Source organism: Artibeus jamaicensis, unplaced genomic scaffold, assembly GCF_021234435.1.
Source record: "Artibeus jamaicensis isolate MK-2021 breed Jamaican fruit bat unplaced genomic scaffold, CSHL_Jam_final scaffold_369, whole genome shotgun sequence".
In the NCBI taxonomy this organism is placed as follows: Eukaryota; Metazoa; Chordata; class Mammalia; order Chiroptera; family Phyllostomidae; genus Artibeus; species Artibeus jamaicensis.
Genome location: NW_026522042.1, coordinates 40156334 through 40170262, shown reverse-complemented (window position 1 = coordinate 40170262; position 13929 = coordinate 40156334). Strand labels below are relative to the sequence as shown.

General features: G+C 40.1%; 1 protein-coding gene across 1 annotated transcript in view; it reads right to left on the bottom strand.

Annotated features, from left to right (window-relative positions):
- Positions 1 to 13929, bottom strand: part of NLN (neurolysin) — an 81713-nt gene that overhangs the window by 36857 nt on the left and 30927 nt on the right. The window contains exons 3-6 of the mRNA XM_037150768.2: positions 12271 to 12419; positions 5096 to 5203; positions 2451 to 2553; positions 1719 to 1879 (exon numbers count right to left, since the gene is read on the bottom strand). Of these exons, the coding sequence (XP_037006663.2) occupies positions 1719 to 1879; positions 2451 to 2553; positions 5096 to 5203; positions 12271 to 12419 (521 nt within the window). The remainder of the gene's footprint in view (positions 1 to 1718; positions 1880 to 2450; positions 2554 to 5095; positions 5204 to 12270; positions 12420 to 13929) is intronic.

Genomic DNA, 13929 nt, shown 5'->3' with positions numbered 1-13929 from the left:
AGAGAAATAACATTTATTTATTTGCATCTCTGTGCTTTTGGTTGACTTTTGTATAGTTGTTTTAGCTATACTCTAATACCCACAGGACTGATACTAGGAAGAGGATGCTGCTATAACAAAAATGAAAAACATGCAGGGGTGGAAGGTGAGGACACAGACACCACAGGTTCAGAAGCTGGGAATCCTCATTACACCGGGGATCACACTCATTAAAACTCTTCCGTGCTGTGACGCAAAAGGCAGGCCAATTCCCTACTGAGTCTTAGCTTTAGGGGAACTGTTTCAGAAAACTAATAATGATGTGTGTTTGTTTGTATTTGTTACTTTTATTAAGATTACATGACAAAGGTGTGCTTAAGAGAGAGCTGGTCAGTTTGCAAAGACAGAAGAAAGAGTTTCTCTAAGAGGTTCTGCCTGTGGCCCACAGTCTGGGCCTTCAGATGGCTGGAGAAGCCAATTCCCCTGTAGCCCAAAGTCAGGAGCAAAGACTATGACTCAGAGTTACTGAACTGTAGAGATTTATCTGAGAGTGTGCACTCCTCCTGAAGCCTACCATTTTCAAGCGATTCTGAAGCTGACACTATGACATTAAGGGAGAGCAGGATACAGGAACTGGTACAAGAGAAAGGATCTGGTAGGTTTAAGAACTGTGAACAAAAGCAATATTTGGGTCTCGTTATTTTTATGTGAATCTGACTGGAAACAACAAACAGAAAACCTACTGAGGTTTTGAATGCATTTTATTCCTGCCTAAAAGGAGACCCAGTAAGTCCAATGGGTTATCCCAGGAACTTCCCAGACACAGAATCCTTACAATTCCTGCCAAACTATGCTTCCCACTGTTTCCTTTTCCAAATGGGAGTTTGTACTGTGGCCATTCTGTTCCTATCCTACCACTGGTGTATGTGTGCTGGGGGTGAGCGCGCTAGACAGCCAGTCTTTCCTTTCATAGGTTGCTGGATCATGAGAAGCTACAATTGGGGAGGACTGTGTATCATCAAGAGAGACTAGTCTTTGAGCTCAAGGCAGTAATGGGGTGGGATCCGATGCCTGGTGAATGGAGAAAAGAGGCGTTCATGGTTACTTGGATAGACTGTGGTGCAGCTAGCTAACTGACTCTTAAAATCCATTTCTAATTCTTCCTTATTTCCTTTTAGTAATAGAATCCACTCAGTTGAGCAAATGGCTATCAGATGAAGACTACATTTCCCAGCCTCCGCCTGCAGCTAGATATGGCTATACAGTGGAATTTGGGTCAATGTGATGTGCATGTAGTTGATATATGTCATTTCCAGGCCTTTTTTTTTTCTTAAAGATACCTGCTCTGTACTTTAGTTTTCCTCTTCCTTATGGATTGGGAAACGATGACAGTTAAATGCCCTTGGAAGTCACTGAGGAGAGAGAGAAGCTCCACTCACCCCTGACTACTGACTTGGAGGAAGAACTCAACTTTTAGTTTATTTAATCCATTCTATTTGTATTAGAATAGCTTAGCCTGTGGCTGTACCAGGCAAGTTGTCCACGGGCAAGGTAAAGGCTAATTATTCTAGGTCTGAGGGATTAGGAAGCAGAATGCTCATACAAATAGAAATACTAGTCTCTGACCTGGCTTCAACACTGGTTAACAGAGCAAAGCCTTTTCTTAAAGTTTTCCACAAAAACAAACAAAAAACCAACCAACCAACCAACCAACCAACCAACCAAACATTCGTAAGTACCTCTTTGCATCTTGTATTAAAAGCCATTTCCATCTTCCTTCTGGTTTCAGGGATACAACATTTCTTCATGACAGGAAAATAGTGAGGATATTTTAAGGTAATTTTATACTTGTCATCACCTGTTTTCTCTAAACTCTCAATGAAATCATCAGGAAGAGCACCTGCAAAAAATTTTCTAATTATTGTTTAATTTAACACTGGCATGGTGCCATTATGAACTCTAGGAATTTTGTGGAGGAATTAAAATTCAAATAAAATGATGACTTATAATATCAAGGGGGTGGTGCTTAGAGAACAGGTGCCTTAGGAGATGCTAACTCAGTGCAGGAAGAGGCTTCAGTGCACTGTGTGGGTAGTATTCTGTTGGAGAACAGGCAAATTAAGCCAGGCAGGACCCAGAACAGAGTGTGAAGAGACTAGTTAAAGTTACACTGCAGGAGACAGTGTGCAGCAAAAGATGTTCAAGGAACTGAAGGCTGTTAAACAATAGCATAAGTTATCCAAGACAGATTACGAAACCTTCTCAGGACTGTCTCTAGAAATGGTATTCGCTCGTATTAGCCTGTAACCGAGGCAGGGTTTGGTTGTCTTTTCTGTAGAGGGGAGATGAATTCTGTAGGAAGGACTGGATCATTTTTTAAACAATTCTTTTAACTTTGATGTGGCAAACTGTGAGGTGACCTTATCTCTCAGAATTATATAATTTAATGTAGAAACATAACAAAATTTTACCAAGCTCAGCCTTGGAAAATATAAGGAAGGTATCATCCTCATTGAGGTTTTTGTTAAAGTCAATGCACAGCTCACTCATTCTTTTCTTCATTGCTTTAATCTCCTGAAACAAAAATACAAATACAGGACCTTAACAATAAAATGCATCTCTTATTGTTATCATTAGCAGTCAAGTAAGTTTCACTTTATTTGAATAATGACTTTTGTCTCCAACACCCAGGAAGTACTTTTTAAAAGGATTTTATTTATTTCTTTTTAGAGAGAGGGGAAGGGAAGGAGAAAGAGAGGGAGTAAAACATCAATGTGAGGTTGCCTCTTGTGCCCCTTACTGGGGACCTGGCCCACAACCCAGGCACATGCCCTGACTGGGAATTGAACCAGTGACCCTTTGGTTCACAGGCCCATGCTCAATCCACTGAGCCACACCAGCCAGGGCAGGAAGTACTTTCTTAGGCATGTGCTTGAGTAGTTTGCTGCACTCTTGTATGTTGTGTCCATGAGTATCTGCATGTAACATGAACAAAACAGCAATCTGGTGATGTGTTAGAAATTTTCGTAAAGTTGCAAGAACTGAGTAAATTTGGGAGGTAGAGTCAAAGCAGCATCTAGCATGTATGTACACACAACTTGCTAAATGAAAGAATGAATGAGTCTGTTAGCCTGTTAATAATGATATTTTGAATCTTTTCTAATTTAAAATTTTAATTTAGTAAATCAGTACTTGGTGCTGAAGTAAGCTAAAAGATAAAAACTGAATAATTCTATGGTTGCTTTAGGGGAAAAGTGTATGTCTTAGTTTTTATAGAGCATTCTCAAACAAATGCGATTTAGGAGACCTAACAATCCTCTAAAAACTATCAGGTGGGAGATCAAAGGAAACAGTATGAAGGGAACCACAAGAAAACACATGAAATAATTTTATTAATCTGTCCCACTTTTCTGAAAATGCTAGCGAATGAAATTTACTTAAACCACACTGGCTCTCCACGTTGTGGCCCTGACCACAAGCATCAACACCACCTGGGAACTTGTCAGAAATGCAAATTTGTGAGACCCCCACAAAATCCACTGAAACACTAATTCACGGAGGTGTGGGCTCCAGTGATCAGAGTTTTAACAAGCCCTTCAGGTAGTTCTGAGGGACGCTCAATTTGACACATACAGTGCCATTTTTGGACACTGCCCAAGTTCCGGGGGTGTGACCGCTGCACCAGTCGGGTAATCCCACCTGCACTGCAGTAGTGACTGGCTCAGGTAACCCTGGTCGGGAACAACCCAAACTAAAGGGGGATTCAGGAGTAGGCGTATGATTGAATCCATTAAGACATGAAAGGAGGTTTGATGGAAGCTTCTCTATGTCCTTCTAGATGGTGGTGGCTTTCAATTTGCAGCCACTTTAGAAATAAAAGGAGCCAGCTCTGGTTAGCACTAACAATGAAGAAGACAGAGTAGAGGAATAAGAAAATCAAGTGGCAAACACCACTAAGCAACAGGATCAAACTAGCCCATGAAGCCCGACCACCTCTCAACCTTCCAGTTATATAAGCAAAAAATCTCTTCTTTTGTTTAATCTGTTCCAACAGGGTGTTGTTAGCTACAACCAAATCCATTTTAACTAATACAGTGTTTGTGCCCCAACAGAGCTGATGATGGACCTGGAAGGCAAGTCAGATAAGTGAGATCAGTCAGATTTCTCCTGTGCGTAGGACGCAGAGGACACTAGGTGTTCAAAGGGCAGGTAGGTGGGAGAAAGGTGCCCGTATCTCAGTGGGGCCTTTGGGTACATCTACCATGCTGACATCACGTGGTCTGCGTTTCCTTTAAACTTGTTTCCAGTTCTACACCCTCGAAGAATCACCTGGAGGTAAATCATGGGTTATTTTTTCCTTTCCAAAGAATGAGTTAATTCTGTAGCTGAGTTTAATTTCTGAAACTGGAAGACTTGACTGGCATTAGACAAAAGAAAAAGTCTGAGAAGCAGTTTTTACCAGCTAATCTCTCCACCTTTAAGGGCCATATACTAATCATAGGGTATTTCATTTCAAAGTGCTGGTTTTAAAACTCTCCATCATACAGATTTTATCAGCAGTGCCCTATCTTTCTAACCTCAAGGGAATGAAAATACCGAGACTGGAACTAGGTATCAGGAAATGTTAGAGCAGAGAAAATAAAATATGGCCAGCATACATGACACAAATAACACTTGGATGCAGTTAAAGAAAAATTAAGTTACCAGTTCTTTGTCAGTCACTATGAGGTGGACAGGAGTTGTACTGTAGAAGTGAAAGCCACTGACTGTCAAGTACATTGTAAATAGATTTTAATTACGTATTATTTCCCATATTAAAATATGCACTTCCTGTTTTATACTTGTTTCATTTTGTTTTACTTCTTTTTAAAAAAGATTTTTAAAACATTTATTTATCTTTACAGGGGAAGGGAAGGAGAGAGGGAGAGAAATATCAATGTATGGTTGCCTCTCATGCATCCCCTGCTGGGAACTGGTCTACAACCCAGGCATGTGCCCTGACTGGGAATCGAACTGTGATCCTCGGGTTCACAGGCCCATTCTCAATCCACTGAGCTACACCAGCCAGGGCTACTTATTCCTTTTGTCCTCCTAAGAAAACGAAACATAAACTCACATTTTGTACTTGTTCTGGAAGATGGAGACCATTCCTTTTTCCCATTTTAACTGACTTTTCCAAGTATCGTCTGGCTTCGGGCTTTATCTTCCCCAGATCACAGGTTTCCTAAAATGAAAGAGTGTGACAACCGCTCTGTTACTACAGTGTCTGGGTAAATCACGAACTATGAGGCCAAAGCAAATTATTCACCATGTCTGTGGTACGAAGTACATAGGTGGTTATGAGGCAGGCCCTTCTGAAGACCTCATTTCTTTTATGCTTTAGTGAATCTCTGCTCATTTAAAACAGAAAAAACTGAATAAATAAAAAGCTAACCAGAATTGCCTGGCCTTGCATCAGAATCAAGACTGCCTGCACTATTTGAAAGTGTGATAATAAACACATTTGCATAATCTCACTGTGAGCATTCTCTACGACCCAGTGGTCTTTTTTCACAAAACATCCTCCTTATCACAAATCATCTGGATTTAATTTTCCATCATTTGCTAACCTGGTTCCACTCGAGAGGCAGGCAATAAAAATAAAAGGCAAATTTTGCACAAATGGAGAATGGGACTCTTTTGCCAACACACCAGAAAAGGTTTTGCAGCTTGATTAAACCTCAGCAAAAGGCTTCCAACATTTTCCAAAATGGCTCACTGTCGCTTGGCAAGAGAGATCAGGAGATGACAGCAAGCTGCATCTGAACAGTTTTGTGGGGAAAGTGCGTCGGCACAGCACACGGAGGAGGAATGCTGGGCAGCAAGTTTCAACCCGCGCGCGGCAACGCAAATGGCACTCACTCAAGAGAACGAAGAGACCTGGAGGAAAATAAAAAACTCCCCTGGCTGCAGCAAGGTATAAACGCACCAGATGTTTCTTCAAAACAGGTGCCAACTATACGTGGCACATCTGGAAGGCTGGTCAGCTTGTGGTCCCTGGGAGGAAATGGACGCCAGACAGAGGAGTGACAGATTCGGTTTGGTTGAAGGCCAACGAGGGCCATGTCTCTGCCGCCTCGGAGACCTACCACTGGTTGCAGTTGCTGTCCATGAAAGACCTGGGCTGTCTATCCCTGAGCTTTATATTTTCCAACTAATTAGATCTCTAAAAGAACTAATTAGATCTTAGCTTTAGAACCTATGTTTTAGATTGTTGGCACAAGGCTCTTGCTGCAATAATTCTGTAATATTTAACATTTTCTTGTAGCAGGTAAATAGAGTTGTACTCTAAATGAGGTTACTACTTAACACAAGAGTCTCGGTCTCACCTTGCCTACCAATAAAAATTTTTATGTCGCAGTAGTAAAGCACTTGTTCATAGATTACACAGTTTCCTCTGCCTTTATTCTCGGTGGAGGCAGAGAACAATTAGGCTCGTTTACCCAAAATAACCTCCTTTTATGTCCTTGGGGCATTTCCGAGCATGCTGGCATGACTGGAGTTGGAACCCTCTCTAGCTGGTGTTGGCACACACTGGGATCTCAGCAGCAGGTGTCTGCAATGGGAAGACACGCAGAAGGGCCATGGAGACAAACTGGGCTATGGGCTGGGTCCCTCAGGGATGGCCAGCAGTTCAAATCAGTGTTCACACGGATGCGACGGATGGCCTGAGTTGCTGATGGCTACCTTTAACAGTGCCAGGAAGGCTGTCCTGAGCTGTAGGGCGTGGCAGCAGGAGTTTCTAGATAGTACGATACTACAAGTTGTAAGGTTGGGAACGTAGGCAGTAGCTCTGTGTAGTGGGGGACAAGGGCCTGGGTAAGCTGTGCAGGGCCCAAGTGAGCAGGTGGAGCTCCAGGGCAGAGACCCTTCCCAGCAGGGCAGTGAGCCAAGACAGGAGCCAGGCACACAGCTGGACAGCAGTGTGGGTACCTGGGTTCCTGGGTTCACTGGGTCACATTTAGCCCTGAGGCTGGGACAGAGGCTCATCACAAGTCTCACCAGCTAATGTAAGCAGAATTACTCTACACTCAGGATGGGCTTTCGTTCTAAGTGGGCCTCAATTTGCCATTTCTGGGCTGCTACTTCAGAAAGTCTGGAAGTATACAAGGGGGAAAGCCCCCAAACCAGAATTATCTTCTGGAGGGTGGGCCTCTTATAGTACAGGCCTCCCCAGCTCGGTGAGTGTTCTAGGAACCCATCTGTATGAGTGTGCCAGCTGGCATTGTTGTGAGAGGCTGCATTTGCCTTCAATGACTTTTTTTTTTGGAAGACTCTTTCAATGCATCTGCCTGTTTCAAGATTGGTGACATATGTGAATATCTGCCCATATTCCAGAGTGTTTAGCAGTTTTTGACCAAACATGGCATGACCCCTGGTGCCCTACACTCCCCATTCACCCAGTCTCATCCCAAGCAACTTTTTTTTTTCTAGATGAAGAAAGGCCTTAAAGGGAAACATTTTGCTCATGTGAAAAAAAAACAACAGGAGCACTAAAAGGCATCAAAATCAAGGAGTTCAAAACTGTTTTTGAGCAGTGAAAAAATGTCTCTGAAGGTGACTGAAGTTTAAACATGTATGAATAAATACATAATTTTTTATAAATAAATTCCAGGGGTTTTTTGGGTCCCCCTTCATACTCAGCATAGTTAACTCCAAATTCATGGTCTAGATTAGGTAATACTACTTACACTCCAAGTAGGTAACATAAGTATAAGCAGGTGGAAGAATGTTCTGAGAAAAATCAGTCCTGAATTCGGTCTAACTAAAATATAACTAATCATGTGTTACTGAAATATGCGACTTACCACAAAAATGACAACAAAAATCTGACTCAACTATAACCAGACATGCTTTGCCAGTCTGACTCTGGGGTTGAGAACTCTCTGAAGGCCTCTGGTAGGAATAAGGAGCTTCTGAAAAGTGCTCCTGAAGCACATTCCTGTCCCAGAGTGGATGGGGATCACATTCTCCCTCACACTCACCAGGCAAGGTCACAGTTACTGCCCAGGGATTTTGTAAGGGGGAATCAGTCAACACTTCTCGGCGGCTCTGTGGTAGCTGCACCTTCCTTCCTGAACAAGAACTTGATCTCCTTGTAACTGCACCAAATCTCAGGCCTTTTGGGGTGAAGTTTCTCCTTTGCAGGAGTAGGGGTAGGTGGGGTGGGGGAAGGCTAAAAGGTCTCTGAAGTAATTTTCAAGTTTATATAATCTGACAGCAGAGCCCTTTTTAAATTTCTGCAATGACAAGATTTAGTTTTCCCCTAACTTCCTCCTGTAACAAAGGGCTTTTATGGAAAAGTGTGAACGTGCACACACACACTTACATGTATGCTTGTATCTTGTACACTTGTTTTACAGGCTGAGGGTGAAGGAGTTGCCTAAGAGCACATAGCTTTTTAGAGGTAAAATGGGGATAGAAATAAAGTCTTCTAGTTCTTAGTTTAGTACTTTGCCCAATATGCCATACAACTACAACGCCATCCTTAATTCGTAATTCTTTAGCAATTTGTAATAAAAAGTGCAAAATTTTCCTAGTTTCCCTGAAATCCTGCCCACCTCCTGTCCCATGATTTTTGTCTTTTTCTTCACAGGACATTCACACATCTAGTTTCTAAACTATGTAAATGACAAATTATTTTAGTGGGATTCACTGTACTGTGTATTTAAAGCAGAAATTATAATGCTGTTGAAAGAACTCTGGGGATTAAGCTAGTGTATTCCTCTGAATACCATCTAGAGAAACGGATTTCATAAACTTCCAATATTCTAAAGAAATATAAGTCAGTGGAGTATGATAATACAGACACTATTGCTGCAAAAACATACACAGAGGTATAACTTGTTTAATTGTGTTCTACTTGTAGTTTTTTTCTGTTGTGTCTGTTTTTTAATCAGTACATTGACAGTTAGGTTTCTATCCTATTACTGTGAAGAGGACATTCCTTGGCAACTACCTACTTGCAGGACAAAAGGGCTGCAGAGAGGCCTGCTTGCTGATTTGCTAACTCAGGGCACCACTGCAAGACTCACTGCTTTTGTGTGGGCCCTGGGCAGCAGGAGGACACGGGCATTGTGGCACCACACGGCAGGACTAGTTCAGAGCCGGTCGGCACACACTTACTGAGCTCCCTCGGCACGCCAGGCACCAGGGAGACAAAGATGGATATCTTTGAGGTATTTTAAATCATATGAAGGAGAAAAGATACATTAGCAAGTAATGTCTACCATACAGTGAATGAAAGGAGAGGTAAGTACTTGGGAAGCAAAAAAGGTACCTATCTAGTGAAGAAACAAAGGTAAGGTTGTTGATGCTTTATATGGGATCCCTAGGCTTTTAAGAGCTTGACAAAGACATAAGTTTCTGTGGTACTGACTATGACCAATGACTATAGACTCAGTACATTTCAAAATCCAGAAGACCTGGTAAGTAAAGGGAATTACCATTATCATACTGAATTTTGGACATGGTTTTCTTCCTTCTTCCCCCCTTCTTCCTTCTTTCTTTCCCTTCTTCTTCTCTCTCTCTGTTCTCTGCCATGGTTTTAAGGCGCATGTTCTTGTATTTTATTTTGGTACTAGGTCTCTGACTGTTCAAGTACATAACAGCATTTAATCCCATGATCTATTCATTTACAATCAGGGGTGTCCAACCTTTTGGTGTCTCTGGGGGCCACACTGGAAGAATAAGAGTTGTCTTGGGCCGCACATTAAATGCATAAACACTCTTGCAAACAAAAAAAATCTCACAATGTTTTAAGTAAATTTCTGACTTTGTGTTGGGCTGCATTCATAGCCATCCTGGGCCACAAGCCACATGCGGCCCACAGGGCCACATGCGGCCCACAGGCTGCGGTTGGACACCCCTGTTAAATTGTAACATTAAAGCTCTCCTGTTTAAACCATTAGCTGGCTAAGACGAACTGGCATGACCAGAGCCCACAGCTCTAAAAAGATATATGTCAATAATAGTACAATAGATACCTGTATTCCCCAAATTTAGCTTGCATAATTCAGACTCTATTTCACCGAAGACTTCCTCTTCTGCAGTTATTTCTTAGCAGGCCACTGGAATAAAATATTGTGTGCCTGGATTATTTTATCATGAAGGCACTGTACATTTTTCTTACCAATATGGATAGAGAGAGTGTCTGTAAAACCTTTTTTAATCTTTGCTGGCTTTTTAGCCAACAACTGAGAAATCTTTGTCAGGACTGGAGAATAAGATTTGCCATTTACTGAAGTGCTCAATTACAGCATAGAACTGATACTGATAGTTCTAGATTTTAAATACTTCCCAAATAAACAACTATTTGTCAAGGAAGGTATTTAAAGGTAACTAAATTCACCAAATAAGCTCCGATGCATAAATAAACACTACAATTATTTTTTATTGTTCTGATGTATCCTTAACAGACATTGTAAAAGCTCCTAAAAATGTTCACATGACAATCCATGCAAATGAGGGTAATTACTCCATTTGGAAAAGGGAAAAATTATGAGAACAAATCTGAAACTACTATAAATTACTACAACAAACCCCAGAAGTGAACCAGCCCACACAAGTTCACAAATCTGATGAATGCGCTGGTGTTTATGCAGTCACTACGCTGTCCTAGTCTACGGCCTCGTCGACTACAGAGAGAGCAATTTGTTCTCGAACTTGGTGGGGTCGGCCCACAATACATACAAAATTTAAAAGCATAGGAAAGAAAGAAAGAGAGAGCGAGAGAGAGAGATAGAAAGAAAAGCAGAGAAACCTAAAGAGAAAAAAAAAAGAAATCTGAAGTGACAAACCTCCCATATTTTGATAACATTCATAAAAATCAGAGACAGTGGAACAGTAATAAAAACATCTAACTCAGTAACATTAAAATGAAAATATCTTTAAAACTTTTTCTAAATTATAGTTGTCATGTCATATATTCATTTCAGGTGTGCAAGATAGTGATTTAACATTTATATATCCTATGACATGATCACCATGCTAAGTCTAGTAACCATTTGTCTGTGTGGTTCCATGTATACGGAATATCTGGAACAGGCAAATCCACAGCCAGAAAGCAGAAGGGTGGCTGCTGGAGCTGGAGGAGGAGAAAAGGGGAGTGACTGGGCTGCTTAATGGAGACGGGGTGAAATACTGGCTAGAAAATCCCAAATGAGGACTTAGAAGTCAGGATGAAAACAGTTAAAGAAAATTAGAAATTCCAAGGAAGATTTTAAAACACAAATGAAATAGATAGATTGAATGGAAATTAGATTATTGGGAATAAAATAAAAATAGACTGTAAAGGCCATAATTTGAATCCCATAAAGTAATAACTGGGATTAAAAAAATTAGTTAATAAAAAATAATAATAACGTTTTTTAACTTGTTATTTTTACAGTGCCAAAGATGAACAATTCTGAACCACAGAGATGATTATAGATTATAGGGTGAAAAATGCTTGTTTGACCTGGGAGAATAGACAGCATACACTCTTATATGTCTACATTAAGTCTTGATCACATATTCTACAGTGAGCTGCAAATAAAACATTTGATATACTGCCTTTTTATTTCAACTGTCAAAATTTGCTAAAAGGAACAAAATTATTGAGATTTTTGCATAAAGAAACGTAAAATTAAACAGAAATGTGTAAGACTATAAAACATTACTTGTTTCTTAAACAAATTGCTGAAGTTTTCAAAAAATCATGAAATTGAAAATTTAAAACAGAGATAAGCTAAAAATGCTAGAAATCCAATCAACACTGGTGATGAGATCAAAAACACTCAGGTCAGACCCGCCTACAACATTCATTACCCATGATCTCCATGCTAATTCTCCAAAGTGTGAAGACCAGCTGTGGCATGCAGCAGCAGCAGCAAGTCGCCAATTCGATGGACAAGACCACGCCATATTTACAGATAAACAGCTCAGTTCCATTTACTTCTAGTTGACGTGATCTAATATAAACCTTGCCATATTTTGAAAATTCAAAGAGGTTTTTCAATTGAACCATCAACTTCATGGTGGCTAAGATGTACAATCTTTTATACTTGGCCTTTAATCTTAAGTGAATACAATTAGCAGCTAAACATAAACCTAAGTGGTATAATATAAAATTATATAACACTGTGCTATGTCTACTGTTTATAGTAATTAGGAACAAAATCTAAGAGCATCAAGTACTTTGTATTGCTGGCCAAAGGTTTTAGGTTTTTGTCAGATTTTTTTTCTTTTAAAGAGACTCATAACATCATTTACCTGTAAATGAACAATTCTCCGAAATATATCTTCTCTCATGCTCATCTCGATATCAAAACGAGAAAGCCTCTTGTCTGCTTCTGTGCTTGCTGCCCGTACTCCTTTGTCCGAGGAGACATGCTGGGGAAAGTCCAGCATGGTGCGCTCCACTGTTAACAGAGGAGAAAACCGTAAGGACTCAGCAAGCCAGCATTAAGAAAAATACTTCCTAGCTAGATGAATGATTATCCTGATAAAGGCTTTTCATTTTAGACTTTCTATAAAGGTTCCTAAGGCTATCAAAAACAACAACAAAAAAAACCCAAACCACAGCATGTAAAGCAGGGCTTGGCTGTCCCAGTGGCATTATTAGGAATGAGAAGGGTGTGCAGTGAGCACTTATTAATGTAGCTTTGGATGTGATTTGCAAACTGGGAATACAGAAAGATAAAGGCATAGTTCTTATAGTGAGGAATTTTATAGTCTGGCAACTTGGGGTGGGGAACAGTGCATTAAAAAGAAGAAGAATACAGGGCAGAGCAGGTTATGAATGGGATAGCAACTGAAAGGCAGCAAAGCTGAGGGCCGGGCGCTGTGCAGAAGCCTCATGGAGAAGGCTGGACCTTAGAGGGTGGTGGGCCAAAAGGAAGCGCTCAGTACAGGGTTGGAGAAGCAGAGAGTATGGGCAAGGGTAGGGACAGAGGATGCTTAAAAAACAATTTAGTGGGACAGATTTTATTTAGAATCGAAGTTCTTAACCTTTACTCCAGATTTCTTAAAGAATTAAATTCAAGATATGGACCCTCCCCGAATGCAAACATTCCATACAAACATCAAGAGTTATAAACAACTTCAGAAGATTCTCGGAAAACTCAGTGGACACACGCACTGAGCTGAATATTGGGGCTATTCCTGCTAAATGATGGTGCTAAGGGAGTCTACTCTAATTCTCACATATTAAACTTGTTCTCAGGTTTTTCATATATTTGTATTTTGACTTTGATTGGGCAAAAATCCGATGTCAATAAAATAACCCATAGTATAGAAACAAATGAGGATGGTTTATAGCGAGGGATGGCCGTGGTTATGCTATGACAATGAATATACTTTTATTTTATCTACAGTACCTTTAAAGGTGTTGTAAATAGGTAAAATCTATATATGTGATATATGGTAAGCAGGATAGCTACCCTTTACATACCAAGAAATTGTACAGTTAAACAAGCTACCTCACTTAACAGCACTTTTATCAGTCCTCTTAAAACATTATTACAAATGAAGGTGTAAAAAACTGCCACAAATATCTGAACAAATTCATACTGTGTTTTAAAAAATCAAATTAGATAATTTTTTTAGTATTTGGTTTAATATATAATTCTATGCCCCTTATTAAAGAAAAAATAAAAGAGATTTAAAATTTAATACCTACAGCACTTAAGTGATATAATTAACTACATAGTTATAATTTGTTTACTTTTTAAAATAAGCTCAAAAAGATTATTAAGTGGGATAAAACTACTCAGAAACTTAAATGAGCAGTATAAAATACAGGAACCTAAAATTGGGAACATATTCTTAAACAAACAATGATACTGGAAACCATTTCCTTCCTTAGTTTGCCACAAAGACCTGGAACCAGACTTATACTCTAGCTGCCAAGCTATAAACAACACTGATGTC